This window comes from Acinonyx jubatus, chromosome C1, assembly GCF_027475565.1.
Source record: "Acinonyx jubatus isolate Ajub_Pintada_27869175 chromosome C1, VMU_Ajub_asm_v1.0, whole genome shotgun sequence".
NCBI lineage: Eukaryota > Metazoa > Chordata > Mammalia > Carnivora > Felidae > Acinonyx > Acinonyx jubatus.
This window is the reverse complement of record NC_069381.1, coordinates 146,273,544-146,291,842: the sequence shown is the minus strand read 5'-3', so window position 1 is coordinate 146,291,842 and position 18,299 is coordinate 146,273,544. Positions and strand designations below refer to the sequence as shown.

Sequence of the window (18,299 nt, the reverse complement as noted above, 5' to 3'; positions counted from 1 at the left end):
AAACCAAGTGTCTCTCATTCTTAAAATTGTGCTGCTATGGTTTCCAGAATTCTCCATTATTCCTGGAAAGACACAGACTTCACCAACAATTTTTATGAAGAAACTTGACCATCACGTGTCACTCAATACAGCTGCAGTACATACTGCAGACACAGAGCACGGTCCCAGAGGTCTTTCCCTGCAATTCTGGAGAGCCTTCTGCTGTTGCTGGAATCCCAACCTTGTTAACTCAGGGAGCAGATTCTGCTGTACAATTCCACGGTGCTCAGAACACTAACAGTCAGCTCAGGACAGTGAAAGGAGCCATGTGGATTTCATCAGAAATAAACATTCCTAAGCTTTACATTTTTATGTATATGTTATATGCTATTTTATGTGTATTTTTAAAAATTCTAAAACAAGTAATATTTACCTCTGATCAAATCAGTAAGTCACACCACACAGGTACCAGTTAAAATGCATTAAGGGTCTATGCGAGCATACATACAAGTTCGATTATAAAAACAACCAATACGGGAGGGGAAGGAAAAAAAAAAAAAAAAAAGAGGTTAGAGTGGGAGAGAGCCAAAGCATAAGAGACTCTTAAAAACTGAGAACAAACTGAGGGTTGATGGGGGGTGGGAGGGAGGGAAGGATGGGTGATGGGTATTGAGGAGGGCACCTTTTGGGATGAGCACTGGGTGTTGTATGGAAACCAATTGGGCAATAAATTTCATATATTTAAAAAATTAAAAAATAAATTAATTAATTTAAAAATAAATAAAAAATAAAAACAACCAATACAAAATAATGTTGCTAATTCTTAGCAAATCTTAACAAATACACAGTATGTTTTTACCCTAAAAGAAAAAAAGAAAAAGAAAAGAGCCTCCTCTTATTTACATATATATCCTAGGTCACAATGAGAGAATTCTAAATAGGATTAACCTAATTTGTTTGTGGGTTGAGTGACCCAACATTAAGATACTGCTGATCCTACATGTACAATTCTCTTCCAGGATAATAAAATATAGGCATCATTTGAGGGCAAATGAATGGGGAACAGGAGTGGCATTCTGAGGGCTAGGGCTCCTAAGGACTGGTAAAATCATTAGCGGGACCAAGTTTTGAGGGAGAGAAGTCAAGTTGGGCCATCTGTCTGCCGAAAGCCTTCTGGCTGCACAGCATCCAGCCATTGACCAGCACCATCTGACCAATCTGGGTCCTCCCCATTTCCCCTCCTGGGGCTTTCATCACTGTTAGCACCACCCCCCTCATTCCATTCAATAAGCACCTGGGCGGTTCCAAGGCCTGGCTCTGTGGTGGCATGTCCCCTCTTGCCACGTTCCCCAAAGGGCAATCCACCCCATGCCCTACTCACTTTCCAAGTCCCAGGAGAGACATCTGACGCCTTGACTTCACAACAACATACACGTATACTCCTGGATCCTTCTGGTGTATATCCACAGCCTAGGTACACATCGTGTGCATGCTAATGTCAATATTCCACACCAATCTTTCCCATTAGAAACATTCGGCTAAGTCCTTATGTAGGACTCCCACATAAGCCTAATTTATGGGAATCCAATGGCAGTCTCTAGCTTCAATCTCAGTCCTTCACAAGTAGGGTGTGTGAAACTTCCAGGAGGGCCACCAGGACCAAACTCATTACTCTGGCTCCCTACAATAATATCGCTTGGAACATATAGTTCTAGGTTCCTGCCTGGGACCTGGGACTCTGACCCAGGCCTCTGCAAATGCCCCCTTTCCTCAGCATGCCTCACTGTGGACACACCACATGTTGGAGGCTGGGGGGTGGGGGGGGTGGGGAGAAGGATCAGCCACAGCTGTAACCCATAAGCCAAGATGGGTTTGGAGCTGGAACAGCCACAAATATCTGGCCTGCTGCTTCAGCCCTAGAGAACTCAAAGACACTTGGAGCCTCCATAGGGTTTCCTATTTCTCTTCTTCCCCTAACCCCTTAGAACATGACATTCAGTTTATAATTTTGTGACAACTAAAAGGACTAAGAATAGGAGAGTATACAAAGGGCATTCCAAAGAGAGGATTGCAAATAAAAGCCCTAACTTGACACAGATGCAGGAGATGGTGAGGCTTCAAACATCTCTGTTTTCAGATTTACCGTCACTATAGCTCTGGCTCCAAAGTGTGCAACAAAGTGGCCTCACCCTCTCTGAAGCTCTGATTCTCCATTGCAAATGGGATTAAGATGCAGCGAAACGGGCCGTGGCTCAGTGGGGCTGCAAGACAGGAGCTGCCAGCTACCACTGCTTCCTACAGCGTTGTCACGGCCACTGAGAGAGACTTGAGTTGGGGCAGTGAAGCTTTAGGTGCTCCCCACCTACCAGAGCAAGTGACCTGGACCACGTGTTGCCTTCTCACACATGTGTACAGTAGAGTTTCAGATATTACCAGCACAACAGCTAGACTCACTTCCAGTATTTAACGATAACTGTTTTCAAAATCCTCAACACAACTCAGGGCTGAGAAAAAAGCAGAGGGAAAACAATAATTTTATGCTGCCGTAAACCTACAGCTAGTAGCTCCATGGTTAAATTACACACTTGTTGCATACACACACATCACATCGACCATCTGAGAAGGGTATTTTAAGGTGCTGCAGGAGAGTTTTTTGAGGGGGTGGAGTGGGGTGGAGGGAGCAGAAGGGAAATTCTCTAATTGGAACAAAAAGAAACATCGGTTGAATACCATGGACTAACCTATCAAAGGTAAACACTATTAAGTCGAGGCAATGACCAGTTGGAATTTCAAGAAAATTGGCTGGTAATTCTGTTTGTTTATTCTAGAAAACTAAATACAGTGTCTGCGATCCACTTAGCAATTCAAAAGAAAAAGAAGTTAGTCAAAAACAGTGGAACCTAATTACCCAATTTCTAGATTATCTAAGATATCATGTTAAAGGCTTCTCCTCCTGTTTCCTAATAAAGGAATGAGGTGCCCATGCCACACATTTGATGTAGTATAAAGTAATAACCTGACTGCAGCATTTTAAACCAATTCCACTCCAACAGATACCTTTACAAAGAAAATCTCTGTACAGTGAAACAATCTCCAAACCTAGCCAACTTATTTTTATAGTCTTTGACGTAAGAATTTTACTGATTTCATTGTATTAGACACAACAGTGAACAGACAACCACAGTTCTTTGTAACAGGCTCACTGACAGTAAAGGCTGGCAACCTCAGGAACTCACTTCCATAGGCTCACTCCCTGGGGGAAGGGGGCAAGCAGGTCCCTTGGGGCAGCTGCAACCAGAAGCCTGGTATCGCCTCTCCTTCATCTGCCAGTCCTTACTCTTGCCCTCATATGCCAAATGTACTCACTTGATGTTTCCCAAATGGCAATTTGTTTTGCATGGATCTTCAGATGCAAATAATTCCCAGGGATTGCAATATATGGTCTGTGACATATTATTTAAGGCCTTCTAACATTGAGGGTTGTTTACTACCCTGTTTGTAACAGCTGGCCTTCTAATCACTAGACAAAGTGCTACAAACAGTCTATATGACCTGAATCTTTTCTTTTCAATGATACTGGAAAAGTCTTGCCATTACTTTTTATTATTATTATTATTATTTTGTGTAATATGAGTTGCCATTACTTCTTAACTAAGGTCCAGCTTCAGGGGTAGGGAGGCAGGCAGTGAAGTTTCTCCCAGATTCCTGGTTGTTAAAAGGTACCATGAGGTAAGGAACTTGCTTATTTCCTTCCAAAACAAGCTTTCAGTTTATAAAGTTTGCAACACAGAAGAAATGAGCAAACCCATTAGGCCAGGCAGCCACGCTCAAACCCAGAGGTAACACCCTCCCATTCCATAGGAGGTCTAGCTCAAGTGCGTACAGAGACACTAATGAATAAGCACAGCAGAAATCAGAAAGCGCTGCTCTATAATCACCGCAGTCTCCTGGAAAAACTCAGCTCACACCCACTGTCACTCCACATGCCAGGAGATCACATGAAAGAACATCAGGCAGAAAACATAACCCCAAATGGGGTGCTTCCAACACTATTAATGTATTAATGCATTTACTAATTTTAAAATAGCTTGATTAAATTGAATGCACGTTTGCTATTCTGTTGAAGTCAATAAAACTATCAGGTTCTGGGATCATATAAATGAATCGTTCATCATAACTAGGTAGATAGACACAGTCTAAAAGGCCTTGGGTGTAACACACTTTGCTGTATGTAGCAGGATAGTGGTGGGAGGGCATAAAAGCTTTCGGAAGAACCATCACTCAATACGCATAATGCTCCCCAGTATTTCTCTCTGGCAGACGTGCCAAATCCCTCTTCTGGAACAAGGCCATTTACTTCCTTTGAAAGTGAATTAGAGCTGCGCCTCAGAACTTTTCCATTAGGGCCATTTATGTATCAGCTGCTTCAGAGTTCCACTGAAAAAAGAATGCCCAAGAACAACCAGTCTGGCTGGCCACATCCCCAAGGAACAGTAGAGAAAAATCATTTGATGCAGGGAGACAGAACCTGGGAGTGTTAGTAGAGGGGGAATTTTCAGTGCTATATTGGTAACAGAGAATAACTGCAACAAGGTCATTTTCTAAATTCAACCCAGGAGCGTGGAGTTTAGAAACTCGGGACCGTCAGAGCAGGCAGGACAGCTTGGATGCAGAGTTCCTGTCTTCGCCCATCCCAAACTGCTCTCCTTGTCTGAGGACCCCCGATTGTCAACTAGCAACAGTCACCCCTTTTGTATCCCCTTCTTGTTCCAGCTGACCCCATTCCACTAAGGAGTGCCTGTCTTTCCCGTTTTCATTTCCTTGACTGACAGGCCGCACTTGGGCTGCTTATCATGCTGTGAGCTCCCTTATAACTGAAGGATACAGCAAGAGGACCTCCTATCTGTATGATGAGCCTCGATTATAAAAAAATTAGTTTGAAAGTTGGATTCAAAATTCTTTGAGTTGGTATTAACAAACTCACTGTAAACGACCCCTGTTTACCAACATATAAAAAGAAGGTACAAATTCACTCAAGCTTCAAGTACCAAAAACAAGGACAAAATTTTTGGTACTTTCTTCCTTCATACACGAAGTGCCATAGAGTCTAAATATTAGATTTAAAGAATTCCAAAGTGGAAGGATCAGTTAAAGACCATTAAGGACAGCCTTATCATGTTTACAGGTGGGTAAACTGAGGCCTAGACAAGGTAAGTGCCTGACCCACGATCACAAATCTGGCTTGTGTCTGGACCAGATTCCCAAGTGGAGAGAGTGAGCATGGGGCACCTCAGACCCAGTGAGATAACCCTTCTGGAGAGAGGCATGACCTTACCTGCAACTGAGTTGGGCCGTGGCATTACTAGCGAGCTGGAGCTCTGAGAATAAGGGACTGGACCATCTCCAACTGAGGCTTCAGTTTTGGGCAGCACGCTCTCCGCTGACCCAGGGGGCTCCTCTTCTGCCACTGGGGAGCAATTATCTGCCCTGCGATCATGAAGCACTCCTTTCTGTACCCCTAACCTTAGGCTTCCGTCCTTATTCCATTCCAAACTGGAGCCACTCCGGTCATCATTTTCGGATGAACTTGTAATTGTGGCTGAAATGAGAGACCAAAATACTTTGAAGGAGGCCAGGCACAGCTGGGGCTGCTGAGAGTTAACACAAGCATACTGCCCTCCCCATGATCAATGAAACTTTTCCGGTCCACACAGATTTTTATCAAAGTTATGTTTCATACAATGTATTTTGGTACATTAGAAGAATGTTGCTTATCATGGGAAATAAACTAAGTCATTCTACCAGGGAACAAAGGCTGGTAAGATAATGAAAAAGCTGTCTAAAAGTATCTGAGAGTTAACAGTAAACCTATGTAATCTAGAGATGATATATCCCCTCTTAAAGATAAATTGCTCACAAAAGAATTCATATCTCATTAAATTCCTTTGAACCTATAAACTTTTTTTTTCCAAATTAGCATTTGTATATGGGGCAGAGGACACGGTGATACAATGGTTAATGCAGAAAAGATGCGGGAGAGATTCTAGAAGAACAAAAATACAATTATAAAGTCAAGCAGAGAATTTGATCCTTAGAATTAAACTTTATAGCATCTGTTCAAGATGAATCAGAAAGAATGACGTGATTTTATTCTCCTTTAGCAGCATAGAGTGGAAAACCTCCCAGCACACAGAAAACACAAGCATGGGAAGGGATGCTTGACTACAGAATTTAACCTTGAAGAAAGAAAACCAGCAAGGAAAACCATCTTGGCAAAAGAGGAGGAACATGATGTAAGAAAACAGCAATATTCACCCTACATGGCTTCTACCAATAGCCACTTCTAATTTAAAGACCCGAGCCCCTTGCAAGCACAGGTTACTACAGACCCAACACTGGCTTGTGTCCTAGAGAACAAGGGCCATGTCCTCTGCTCCCTTTGTGTTTCCTGTTTGGATCTACACAGTCTAGGCCGGTAAGTGAGAGATTCAATGGGATGTGGCAGATCAGAGTGTGGTATAATAGAACTCAGCCACCTGGATTAAGTTACTTCATCAATATAACCCGGACGATACATACTATCAGCAGGCTGGTGAATGAGCTGCAACAGGCTTATCTAGGATCAAAGGGTCTGAGAGAGTTTTGTTTTGTTTATTTTTACAACACTCTTTAAGGTTTAGAAGACAAAATAATTTCCGCACTGTGACAGAAGACATTCTGTCACGATTCTAAAATGTCCTTTAGTCCTGCTGCTCCAGTGTGGACTCATTATCCACTGCTTGTCTCCCTATTTAAAAACCCCTCCTACACACTGGAGCCTCAGAGTGTCTACCTCCCTTTTCTGAAGAGCACAGCCCCTGGCACATACTAAGTGCTCAATGAATAAGCAAATGAACAAACTTCTCCTCCAGCTGTGCTCAGAGACGCTACATTTAATCTTACGGTTATTGATTCAGGACTTGATTTTCTGTCTCCAACAAAAATCTAAGCTGATTTGGGACAGGCCCACCCCAGGGTGTCTGCCATTATTCCCAACATTTCCAAGTATTCTATCCACAGTATTAAAACTGGTATCTCCATCTATTTGGAATCAGTCACAGCCCTGTGTGTTTTTTTAAATGGACCATTCATATGCACATAAGTATGGGAAGCATGACTCTTTCCACCCTGAAAATGCTGGTGATGATCGTAATAGCAGCCACTAACATTTATTTCAGGTTACTATATGGCACGGAGTGTGCTAATGCTTCATAGGAATACTCTATCAGTGAGATCATTGCTTATTAATTATTATTAACTGTAATCTTGTTAATAAGCTGTGACCGTTACAAGCCTTCCTTTGTTAGCCCACTGTTTGGGACTCAGAATGCTCTTGCTGCAGACATAATTAGTTAGGTTCCCAGGCTACCCCAATATCTAAGTTACAGGAACAGTGACGGGGTGGGGGGAGGGGGGCAGCAGGGGTGGAGGTGATTTGTTTGGTTTTATTGTGTTGCTGCTTTATTTGGGGGCACATACTCTTAAGGTCAAAAATACAAAGAAAGAGTGAGGTTTCTCCTCATTTGCTTTCCCTAAGCACAACACGCATCAGAGTCATACCCCCAAAGGTCTGAGTCCTAACTCAGTCCACAAGCAGTGTGATCAGGGACTGGGACTTCCCTCGTTCCTGCTACCATGACAGCACCAGAGGCAGGAGAACAGAACTGGGATGACCTGGTCAGGGGTCCTAGATTGCAGGGACAGGCTGGCAGTCCCATTCTCACTGTTCAGCCACAGGTGCCCAGGTACTGATGAGTGGCAGGAAAGTGGGTGCAGGAGGAAAACACTCAGCTGCAGGAAGAGTAGCTGAAAAGGGAAGTCCAAAATGGGGTTGCCATTTCAAAATGAGGGTAAGTTCATAATGTATTTCTAAGTAGGAGACTCTCCCAACTGCCCTCATAGTGTTCAGCTAAGACACACATTCCGCTGTGCAGGCAGGCAAGAAGTTCTCCAGCCACAGGTCCCTCCCACTAAGACTGCCCCCCTTCACAGTATTCCTCCCTACGTTGCAGCACCAGATGCAGCCCACACAGCTTGAAGCCCCACAGTGTAGCCCCACAATGAAGCCCTGACACAGAGACAATGGGGCAGATCCAGGCCCAACAAGAGCAGTTTTCCTGTATGACCCAAGAAGCACACCGGATAGGGCAACAACAAAGTCGCCAAGAAAGAGAAGTTGGTTCTTACAACAAATGACAGTCTACTCAAAAATACCTATTTTTCTTCCAGGCTAACAAATTCAAATGCCTCGTTAAGTTAATCAGTCACTTTCATGTTAACAGGCACACACACACACACACCCCCCTATGGCAGCATCTTCACTCTGATGACTTTACTTATTTTCTTGAGCAGCAAGCAAAAGTTTATTAGAGTAAAAGATTAGAAAGGAAGAATAGTAGGAAAGCTCTCTTTACAGAGAGTGGACACCGGGAACTGAATACCCACTATGATGACTTTAAAAAAAAAAAAAAGCACCGCCTGAAAAAAAACTAAGTGACATTTGATATTTTCTGGAGATTTGGATCTTTCAAGTTCCCTAACAACTCAAAACTTCTAACATTATATTTCTTCAACTCGTACAGATGCCAGCTTTTGTCAATGCCATTATCATTCAGACAGGGTCTCTACCATTCTTCCAACACAGAGTATTCTGTTAAATGAGTGATTTCACAGTATTCTGTTAAATGATTAAACTTCAAGTTTTATCAAGCTAGGAGATTAGACTTTGCTTCTCACAATTTAGTATTAAATTCGGTTTGGTCCTGCTCACTGATTCACCCGTGCTACTTCTGACTCTGCACACCATTCGCAAACGCCTTTTAACCAGGGACGGCGTGTTCTCATTCCTATGTAGTAACGGCACTTTTAACCAAACCTACTAGCACAAAGGGCTACGTGACTTCAATGCACACTCAAAACATGTTAGGACATATACATGATCACCACAGAGCTTAAGAAGGGGTGGACAGGCTAAGAACCATCAACCCACTTTACAGATATGGAATGCACTTGGGAAAAACTAATCTCTCCCTCTCCCCCCCCTCCCCCCGCCCCACCTCTCTCACACACAAACACACACATGGTTAGTGGTAGGTCTAACACCAGCCTTTCTGACTGCCTACACAATATGTATTGAAACTCCCCTTGCCTTACACAGCTCTCAACAAGCAAAAGTTCTCTAAGTGTGTGTGGCTAAAAAGTACTTTGCAGTTCATGAACTTTGCCTTGTTAAAAACAGTAGCCCTCAGGCAGGGGCTAGTGGAGAGAAGCCAGTCATGGGCACTTTGGCCCATGGAAGCAGCCAGGAAGTGGAAGAGACATTATATGTTTTGCTATATAAAGTACTACAATAAAACTGTATTCCTTTCCCTTCCCAGCTTTCCTGCACCCACCCTTTTCTTTGCCTATTGAAGGTTCTTTGATATATTGAATGTACACTTAAAACAGAATTTTAAAAAATCAGTGTTAAGTCCAGGGCCCAGTAAGTAGTTCAGATGGATCTAAATCAAGTTACAGTTTAAAGGAACAATAAGAAGAAAATTAAAATGACTATAGCATTAGTCCAGAATTGTTGAGGAACTAAAGGCCATATCAAACAAGTGTCCCAAACAGCAGAATTTGTCTCCCTTTGAGGTGGAGAAAAGACAAGATGTGAAAAGTGCAAAGGGCTTCGGTTCAAATTCTCCCCTTCCGAGGACCCATAAGGGGTAAGCACCTCCAGGCAGAGTACTAGTGATGGGCACATTTTTGTCTTTACCTTACAGACATCATAATTAGGTATCTGACTGTGTCTCTTTGTACAGGCTGCTAGGAATCCTAAACCTTTCTGCCCACTGAGAAGCAAAACGAATCAAGTCTTATGAACCTGACTCCTGACTTCACCCTTGTTTTGCATTTTTATTTTTTTTAATTTAAGTATAGTTGACACACAATGTTACATTAGTTTCAGGTGTACACCGAAGCAATTCAACAACTCTGTATTATGTTGTGCTCGCTGCAAGGAAGCGCGGCTACCATCTGTCTCCATATGCTGCAATACGATTGCCTATATTCTCTGTGCTGTGCCTTTCATCCTCATGACTTATTCAGTCCTTAAATAGAAACCTGTATCTCCCATCCCCCTTCATTCATTTCCACCCCCCCCTCACCTTCCCTCCCTTCCGCTCTTTCACTTGCTTTTATTTTCTTTCCTCAGCTCATATCATCATGGGGAAAAAAAATCTTATTTTACTAAATGTCTATTTGTAAGCATTTCAAATCCACTGGGGAGGGATTAAGTATAAAGCAGCCTCAGGAAATAACACCAGTGGCTAACAGAAATATAATAGTGCTTACCATGTATGGGTTCTAAGACCTTATCGTATGTCAACTCGCTGAATACTCCTAACAGTCCTATAGGCAGGAAAGCTGCATACGGCCTGAAGCCTTGTCATGGTGCCCCACGCTGTTCTGATCATGCCACACTATCAGAAAAACTGGAGCATGTATCCCAAACCCATGTATTTACAAATTATGTACATGCATCACCCTAATTTATTCTAATACAATCATACACCAAAAAATATATTTTGAAGAGACTTTTTAAAAAACCCACAAATTGACATTTGTCTCAAGCACTCCACAGACGGTCTTGTGTTCTCCAATTTTCAAAGCCAGGGCTCTATAAAGAGAGTCCTTTGTCCTTCCTTGGGTTGTGGACAAAATCAGATATAAGGACATGTATGTAAAGTGCCTCACATATCATGAATACCCAAGAATGTTTTCCTCCCTACACAACTGAAAATAGAGTAGCATTGAAAAAACAAAGAAACATTTTCAACTCCTATATTCAGTATGATGATTGACACAAAGTTTAAAAGTTAAAACGCTCGACCAATGAATTAAAGATCAAACAAGAAAAAGACATAATGGTTGCTTAGAAAAGTGGGAGACAGGAATGAAAAAAGAAAATCCCAGCTATACTATAGATACACCACCTCCTTTGACCTGCCAGCATAAAGATCACTAACAACTTTGGAAAGAGAAACCCGAGTCTAAATGAGACTGGGTGAAGGGCAGAGAGAAGAGTCGAGGAAGCACACGGTGCCCAACGCCCTGGTCCTCCTGGCCTGACAGGATTCGCTTCTTCCCTTGCTCACCCCCAACAGCTTACACAGTTCGCAGCTGCTGTGCTGTATTTTGCATCTCCCCAGGTGACAAAGGGAAGGATTGCATGGATGAAACCAGCCTGCCTGAAACCTTCGGACCAGAAACACCAGACTGGGCTTCTCCCTCAGCCCCACCTGCAAAGTAACCAACCACACAGCAAACAGAGGCAGCTCACCTGGAGTGACTGCTTTTACCTCCCTCAGCCCGGCGAGGAGAGGATTCCAGGGAAGGCACTCAACCTAACTCGTCCTTGCCTGGAATGCCACAGGGAAGGTGGCCTGAGTTACCTTTGGTTCTCAGGGACTTTCTGGCTTCTCCTTCCACAACTTCCGATGGACAACGGCTTGGCCTGTATAAAGCACTGCAGAGCCCTGCTCCCCTTCTGGATTTGCACACCGGCACTATGCTTTGGCTTGTGGCAGACAGATCTCTGTACCAAATCTCCAGCTCAGTGCTCATGGCATTGCGCAAGGCATGCTCTGTTATGACACGCAGGAAGGCCAAGGACCCAAGCCATGGTTCACAGCTATATTTGTGAAGTCCCTTAGACTGTGGAAACACCTAAAGGATCAGTGGGTGCAGGGCACTGGCAGAGTGGAGGACAGGCCACACTGCCTAAACACAGTCTGACACAGCAGGTAACAGACTCCAGAGAAAAGCCTGTGGATTTAAACACCATGAAGTTTTCTAGCGATAACACCCAATGCCATGCTTAGGTAAAGCTTCACCTAACCTGCATACTGAAGGCACAGACACTGGAGCTTCTGACATAGTCCAGTGACTCCCCAGAATTGTGGACTCTTCCAGAAAAGAGCACAAGGCACCACCAGTAGTTGCTATTATTATGCACCTACAGCATACATCTTCCATCAAGAGGTGTCAATCACTGCCATGTTTTAAACCCTTTTTCAGTAATTGATAACTTGCCCAGGTCTCCAAGGGCGGAAGACCCCTCTTTGGTTCCACAGGTGGACAAGTTTGGAAACAGATACTGTACCTGGGCTTTATTGTAACGATGCTGAAGAAACTTGCTGCTGGTACACAGCAGGTGCCAATAAATGCTTGCTACACCAACAGAACAGCCTGAAGAATCCAACTACACTGTGAATACAAGTACTACAGCAGGCATTCTGCTGCCTCGAATCATCACGAAGGATTTCTTTCCCACATTAAGTATATTACCAAATTATATATGTAAAGGCAAATTTTCCTCCTTCACCCAGGAGATTAAAAAGAAAAAGCTTCTATAATTAAGGATGATTTTTTAAATTGCAGGCAATGTAGCAAAATGAATATTAACACAGATCTCAAACACTCTAAATAGTTATTACCAAATCAATTTCAAAGCATTTCAATTTAGTAGCAAGCAGGGCAATACAGGTGGCAACAAAGCAGTATTAGCATAAAATCAAAAGGGCAGGATTTACAACAGGTTAAAATGAAAATAAAATACAATTAATTCCTCTTTGTAGGCCTCTCTATGCATATGATCATCTCCCTTGGGACACAAAGTCCAGGAAATAAAAGGAACAAAAGGTCTCGAGCTACCTCTGGAATCACTCTCATTTTACAAGCCTAGGAGGGAGTTGAGTCACAGGAAGATAAAAGTCAGCCCACGAGAAACTTTTTTTTAAACATACTAAGCTACTGGGCAGAAAACAAATATTATCAAACTCTAGCAAGCACCAGCAGGATACTAATCAAGTACCCAGTATTTCTTGAAAGCCACGTTTGCAAAAGAAATGTTTCTGTGAAGGTATGCCCCTGCCTAAATTTACACCTGCCTTCTAGCTTCAAAGGGAGAAAGAGCAAAAACAAGCTGCACCACACCTCCCTGCCAGAGAACGGGGAAAGGCAGCAGGAAGAGCCTAAGTTCTTTACCCTTTTCATATTCTGAGCACTTAATCTCTTGAAAGCTATCTGGCCTGGTGGAATGTGGTGGCTCAGGTGTTGGGAAGCTGGGCAGGTGAACAACACACCTGCTCTGTGTGGGACACATGCCCAGTGGGGGAGATGTGGATGCGGTCCACTCAGAATAACCCTCCTCCTTCATGGAGCTGTCCTAATACCAACTCTCAACAGGAAACAGATCTGGGATTCTACGAAAGTAATTCCGAGACTATAAATGTCAGCAGGTACAAGGAGACAGCAGAAGAAGGGCCTGGAAGGGACAGATGACTAACTTTTAATGGCCTCTTACTCAGCCAGAATTTTTCTAATTGCTACCTATAAGTCCTTCTCCTGGGCACATCTATTATTAACGCATAGGAAGGATTATTATTTTGTTTTTAAATCGTGATAGGAAAGCTGGGTTTTGTTTCTCCTCATCCAATATGCATTCACTTTCTTCCTAAAGAGAGAAATAACCTATTTTCTTGAAATACACACACACACACACACACAAACACACAAACACTGATCATGATGTGGGCACAGACAAAAACTAAACAGTATGTTTAAATCAAACAGTGCTTGTTAAAAAAAAAATAAAAAATAATCGAACTGGTATTCACATGCATTCCAGTGAATACACCTACTTAATTTTTTTCTGAGCTGAAATTAACACAGTTTGCAAGTTCCATTTTTTAACAGTGGAAGCAAGTTTATTCAAAGGAGTGTCACTAAGAAAAAATGTTTTCTCAGGCACGGAAGAAATCCCTTTAAGAGCCACTTCTTTACAGAGTTTTCCCTTTAAAGCAAGTTATTAAAAAACTATCTTATTCTGATTGAGTATAGTTTCACATTTAGAAGGTCTTCACACTGCAAATTTGAAAAATCAGACACTAATTTCTAGGTAATGCTAATGATTTTACTATCTACAGAGTAGGAAATTTTACTTTAAAAAATATGTGTGTTTGTAGGGAATTCAGTTACTCCCCATCTAGCTGTCAGAGACAGGATTTGTGCATGACAGAATTATGATACTTCTAAAGAACATCATAAGAACGCAGGGCACCTGGGTGGCTCAGTCGGTTAAGCGTCTGACTTCTGCTCAGGTCATGATCTTATGGTTCATGGGTGCGAGCCCCACGTCAGGCTCTGGGCTACCAGCTCGGAGCCTGGAGCCTGCTTCAGATCCTGTGTCTCCCTCTCTCTCTGCCCCTCCCCTGCTCATTCTCTCTCTCCCTCTCTCTCTCAAAAATAAATAATAAAGATTAAAAAAAATTAAAAAAAAAAAAAAAAAGAACATCATAAGAACTTGGACCTCGTCAAAGTAGGGTGAAGTGAGACTCCCCTCTGTAGGACACAATAAAGCTGGAACAGAGGGCAGAGGATCTGCTACCCTCTGACCTCCACACAGAAAGATTGGAAGGGGTCCAAGAAATTCTCCTAATGGTCATTATTCTGCCCTCTCCCCCACTAAGCTGTTCCCAAAAAGAAACTTCTCTTCACCCGCAACATGTCAAAACCAGCAGAAGCAGAAGAAGGACACCCCACGGCAGCCCTCACAAGGCTGTGTGAGCATGTGGGAACGGAACCTTCCCTTCATGGCATCTGCTGAGCAAAAACATGTAGATTAAGTATAATCGGCAAGATGGAAATCAGCTTACATAGTAAGAGGAGGGCCAGGAATTTCTAAGGATGGGTTAAAACTATTTGAAATTTCCCCTAAGTGCCCTATATAAACCGTGCTAATACTGTGCATACAATTCTGAGCTCCATATGGGTGCCTGCAGCTACCTTAAACTACACAATGCCACAGCAACTGTGTGCACGGGCTGACAAATCTTAAACAATTTAAAGTGGAAAATTAAATGGAAATTTCCTCCCTGCTCTCTCCAGGGCCTATGGAACTTTAGAACAGGGATCCCAACCAGCCCATGACAAGCAGCTGCCAGGCCTTCCAAAGCAGGAAGCCAGGGTAGCTCACCTTCATCACTACCCATTCAGATCACTGTGTTCTTGAATATTTTACTCTGTTGAACACTTAAGATGCCTAAAGGCTGCTGTTCCCAGGCTACACCTTATAAAAACAGTCATGCTCCTCAGGTAGATAAAGCACACACGCCACCCCCAGCAATCACAAAACCACAACTGAGTCACAGATCCCTGCTCTGTGATGAGGCCATGAAACCTGCATACCCTGAATTAATTCAGAAGGAAGCACTCTGCCTCCTCTGGCCCCACCAATCCTGCCTCTTCAAAGAGGTGTGGCTAGTCTGCCTAGAGAGGAAATACTTGGCTTTTTTCCCCCTTCTCCTCCCTACCACACCCTCTCCTATATCCCTTGGCAACAGGTTCTAGTTCTGCAGGTCATGGAAGGAGAGTGAACAGAGGAACATTGTCCCCAGCAGTGTTTCCCTCTCAGCCGCCTACAGTCCTCACTCCCTGCAGAAGATCAGCTAAGGCAGTAAGAAGCACAATTTCCAAAGCTGGGGGTCTTCTGTGAAAAATGGATGTACACTGCCTGATGACTAGCACTTCATCTCAATGGTCACCATTTTTCATGCAAAGCTGAGTTAAGGGAACGTGTCTGACTGGAGCCAAGGAATGAAGGACAGCCTCAGTGACATGAAACGTGTCATTTAACTTTAACGACAAGACAAACATTAAAAGATGTGACAATGCCAACTTGGAATGGGAATACTGCATAGCTTCTTTCAAAACCAATTAAACATTCCTTCCTTTGATGCAACTTGATAGTGGCAACAATTCTTCCTTAAATTCTCATTCCCAACACCATGCTAGGAGCCCAGTAGACAGCCGGAATAACATAAATAAGGACCGCTCTCCATCCATATGGAGACAAAAATAAACAACAAAACCAGAACAAGTAAATTAAAGGAAAATACTGAGGTGCTACGGAGAGCATATGATAGGAGGTCTAACCAGTCTGGGATTGGATAGAACTGTACTTTTGCAAGTACTAATTAAGAGCCTTGGTATTCCTGCAGCTCAATTTCTCAATGACACGACAGAAAACAAAACCAGCAACTTTTCTTTCCACTCTTTACAACACTTTTAGGGGCACCTCGGTGGCTCAGGCAACAGAGTGTCCAACTCTTGATTTCAGCTCAAGTCATGATCTAACAGTCCTGGGATCGAGCCCTGTGTGTTGGGCTCTGCGTTGGGCATGGAGACTGCTCGGGATTCTTTCTCTCCTCTTTCTGCTCCCTCCCCTGCCCACATGTGCATGACCCCCCACCCCCAAAATAAAAAAACAAAAAATAGAACACTTTTAAAATTGCAGCACTGTATCTCAACAAAAGAGAGAGAGAGACAGAGAGCAGGAGGAATGAATAAATGAATGAAGGTCATTTTCTGTCACTGAAAAAGTTTCTGTCAAAACAAGAAACTGGCTTGGTTATAATTAGAGGCATGTAAGGCCAAAGGCAGATCATTTCATGAAAAGAGAAAGGCTATCCCAAAAAACTGTAGCACTGACCAACTCCTCTTCTGAAGGAAGGTAAACTATGGATGAGAGGACATTTTAGAAGGGTGAAGAATGCTGTAAAGGAAGTCAACTGGCTACCGCAGAATACCAGAGACCCATTAGTGATGGACAGCGCAGAGAGAGGGTGTGAGGACAGAAGTAACACTGGGGAAAATTAATTGACCTAAACAGTAGGTGGGGAAGTGGAGTGAGGCGAGAACAGGAAATCAGTAGAATAAGCTCACTGTAAGGGCTTAAAACTGAGTGAAAGAATTTAAATTTGCTACAGAAACCTCAAGCCCCCATTTTATTTTTTATTTTTTTAATGTTTATTTATTTATTTTGACATAAAGAGAGAGAGAAAGAGAGGGAGGGGGAGAGGGGCAGAGAGAGGGAGAATCCCAAGCAGGCTCTGCATGGTGCATGGGAGCGCAGAGCCCAATGCAGGGCTCAAATTTGTGAGATCATGACATGAGCCGAAACCAAGAGTCAGACGTTTAACGAACTAAGTCACCCAGGTGCCCCATCAAGCCACCATTTTAATGAAATGTCCAGAACTAATCAACAGAGACAGAAAGCAGACTACTGGACAAGTGAGGCTAGGGGTGTGGAGGAAATGCAGTGTGACTTCTAATGGCTACACGGTTCTTTTTGGGGTGAGAATGTTCTGAAATCAGATGGTGGTAATAGTTGCACGCCTTTGAGCAGACCTAAAACTGTTGAGTGGTCTAAATGGGTGAATGCTGTGACATGTGAGTGCATCTCAGTAAGACAATTAAAACTGCAGGAAATGAAAACCTATTGGAGAGCCTGAAACAAGTGAAGACTGAGGGCACGGGCTGCCGTCCTTATGCAGAGGGCCCCTCAGAAAGCTGCAGTGAGGTCTACATCGGGGATCTCACAGGTCTTCTGGGGCAATCTCCAAAATATACAGTGCATGAACCTGCAACTTGGTTTTGCAAATTACACTTGAAAGAAATAGAAGGTGACTAAAGAAAATAAGGAGCTCAAATGTCATTCCCTTTAATTATATTCTAATGTGGAAGTAAGTGAGGTTCAGTCCACTTACTCAAAATGCAAAATACTCCTCAAAGACATGTGCATAACTTAGAAAAAGGGAAGGAACTGAATGTTCAGTAGAGCTGAATATTGTTCAACAGCAGCACAATGCTGGAGAACAGGAGGGCCCGGACAATCCATCCAGTGGTCCCACATGTCTGTTATCTGAAAGGCACCAAGCTGGACACCTGAGACACACAGGTGTCCAACCCCAACTGCAAAAACATAAAGGCACACTTGTCTGGGGTAAGATGTAAAAACAAGGGCTCTTAAATTCCCAGTTGATTCTAATGTGCATCTGGGACTAGAATCTACTGAACTAATCAGAATCCTTACTTTTACAGAGAAGGAAAGAAGTGTGCAAAGAACTCAAATGTTATGCAAGTGATTATCCAGCTAAGCATCCTAAGAGTCAGTACTAGAATCTGTGTCTCCTGACCCACAGTTTAGGACACCCATACCTACTGTGTGGGTGTGTGGGGCACAGGATGGATATCCTTACAAAATTCTGGCCTCAAAACAAGCGGTCAGATACCATTAAAAGAAACTAAAGAACAAACGCCTGGAAATAAGTGAGGAAATAAATGACCTTGAGATTGAGGTAGGACGACGCCTCAATATGCAGGGATTTTATTGCCCTGGTGTATGTCTTCATGGGATGAGATCCCCAACAAATGGAATTAATCGATGAAGAGGTAAA

The 18,299-nt window shown here is 43.1% G+C and overlaps 1 protein-coding gene across 16 annotated transcripts in view; it reads right to left on the bottom strand.

Annotated features, from left to right (window-relative positions):
• Positions 1–18,299, bottom strand: part of TANC1 (tetratricopeptide repeat, ankyrin repeat and coiled-coil containing 1) — a 238,009-nt gene that overhangs the window by 58,849 nt on the left and 160,861 nt on the right. For 10 of the 16 annotated variants that reach the window (XM_027055689.2, XM_053215116.1, XM_027055692.2 and 7 more), the window contains one exon: positions 5,315–5,578. The exons of 5 other annotated variants lie outside the window; for them this stretch is intronic. In XM_027055689.2, the coding sequence (XP_026911490.1) occupies positions 5,315–5,578 (264 nt within the window). Of the gene's footprint in view, positions 1–5,314; positions 5,579–11,453; positions 13,574–18,299 lie in introns of those variants that run through there. One more of the 16 variants, XM_027055699.2, reaches the window with a different exon arrangement.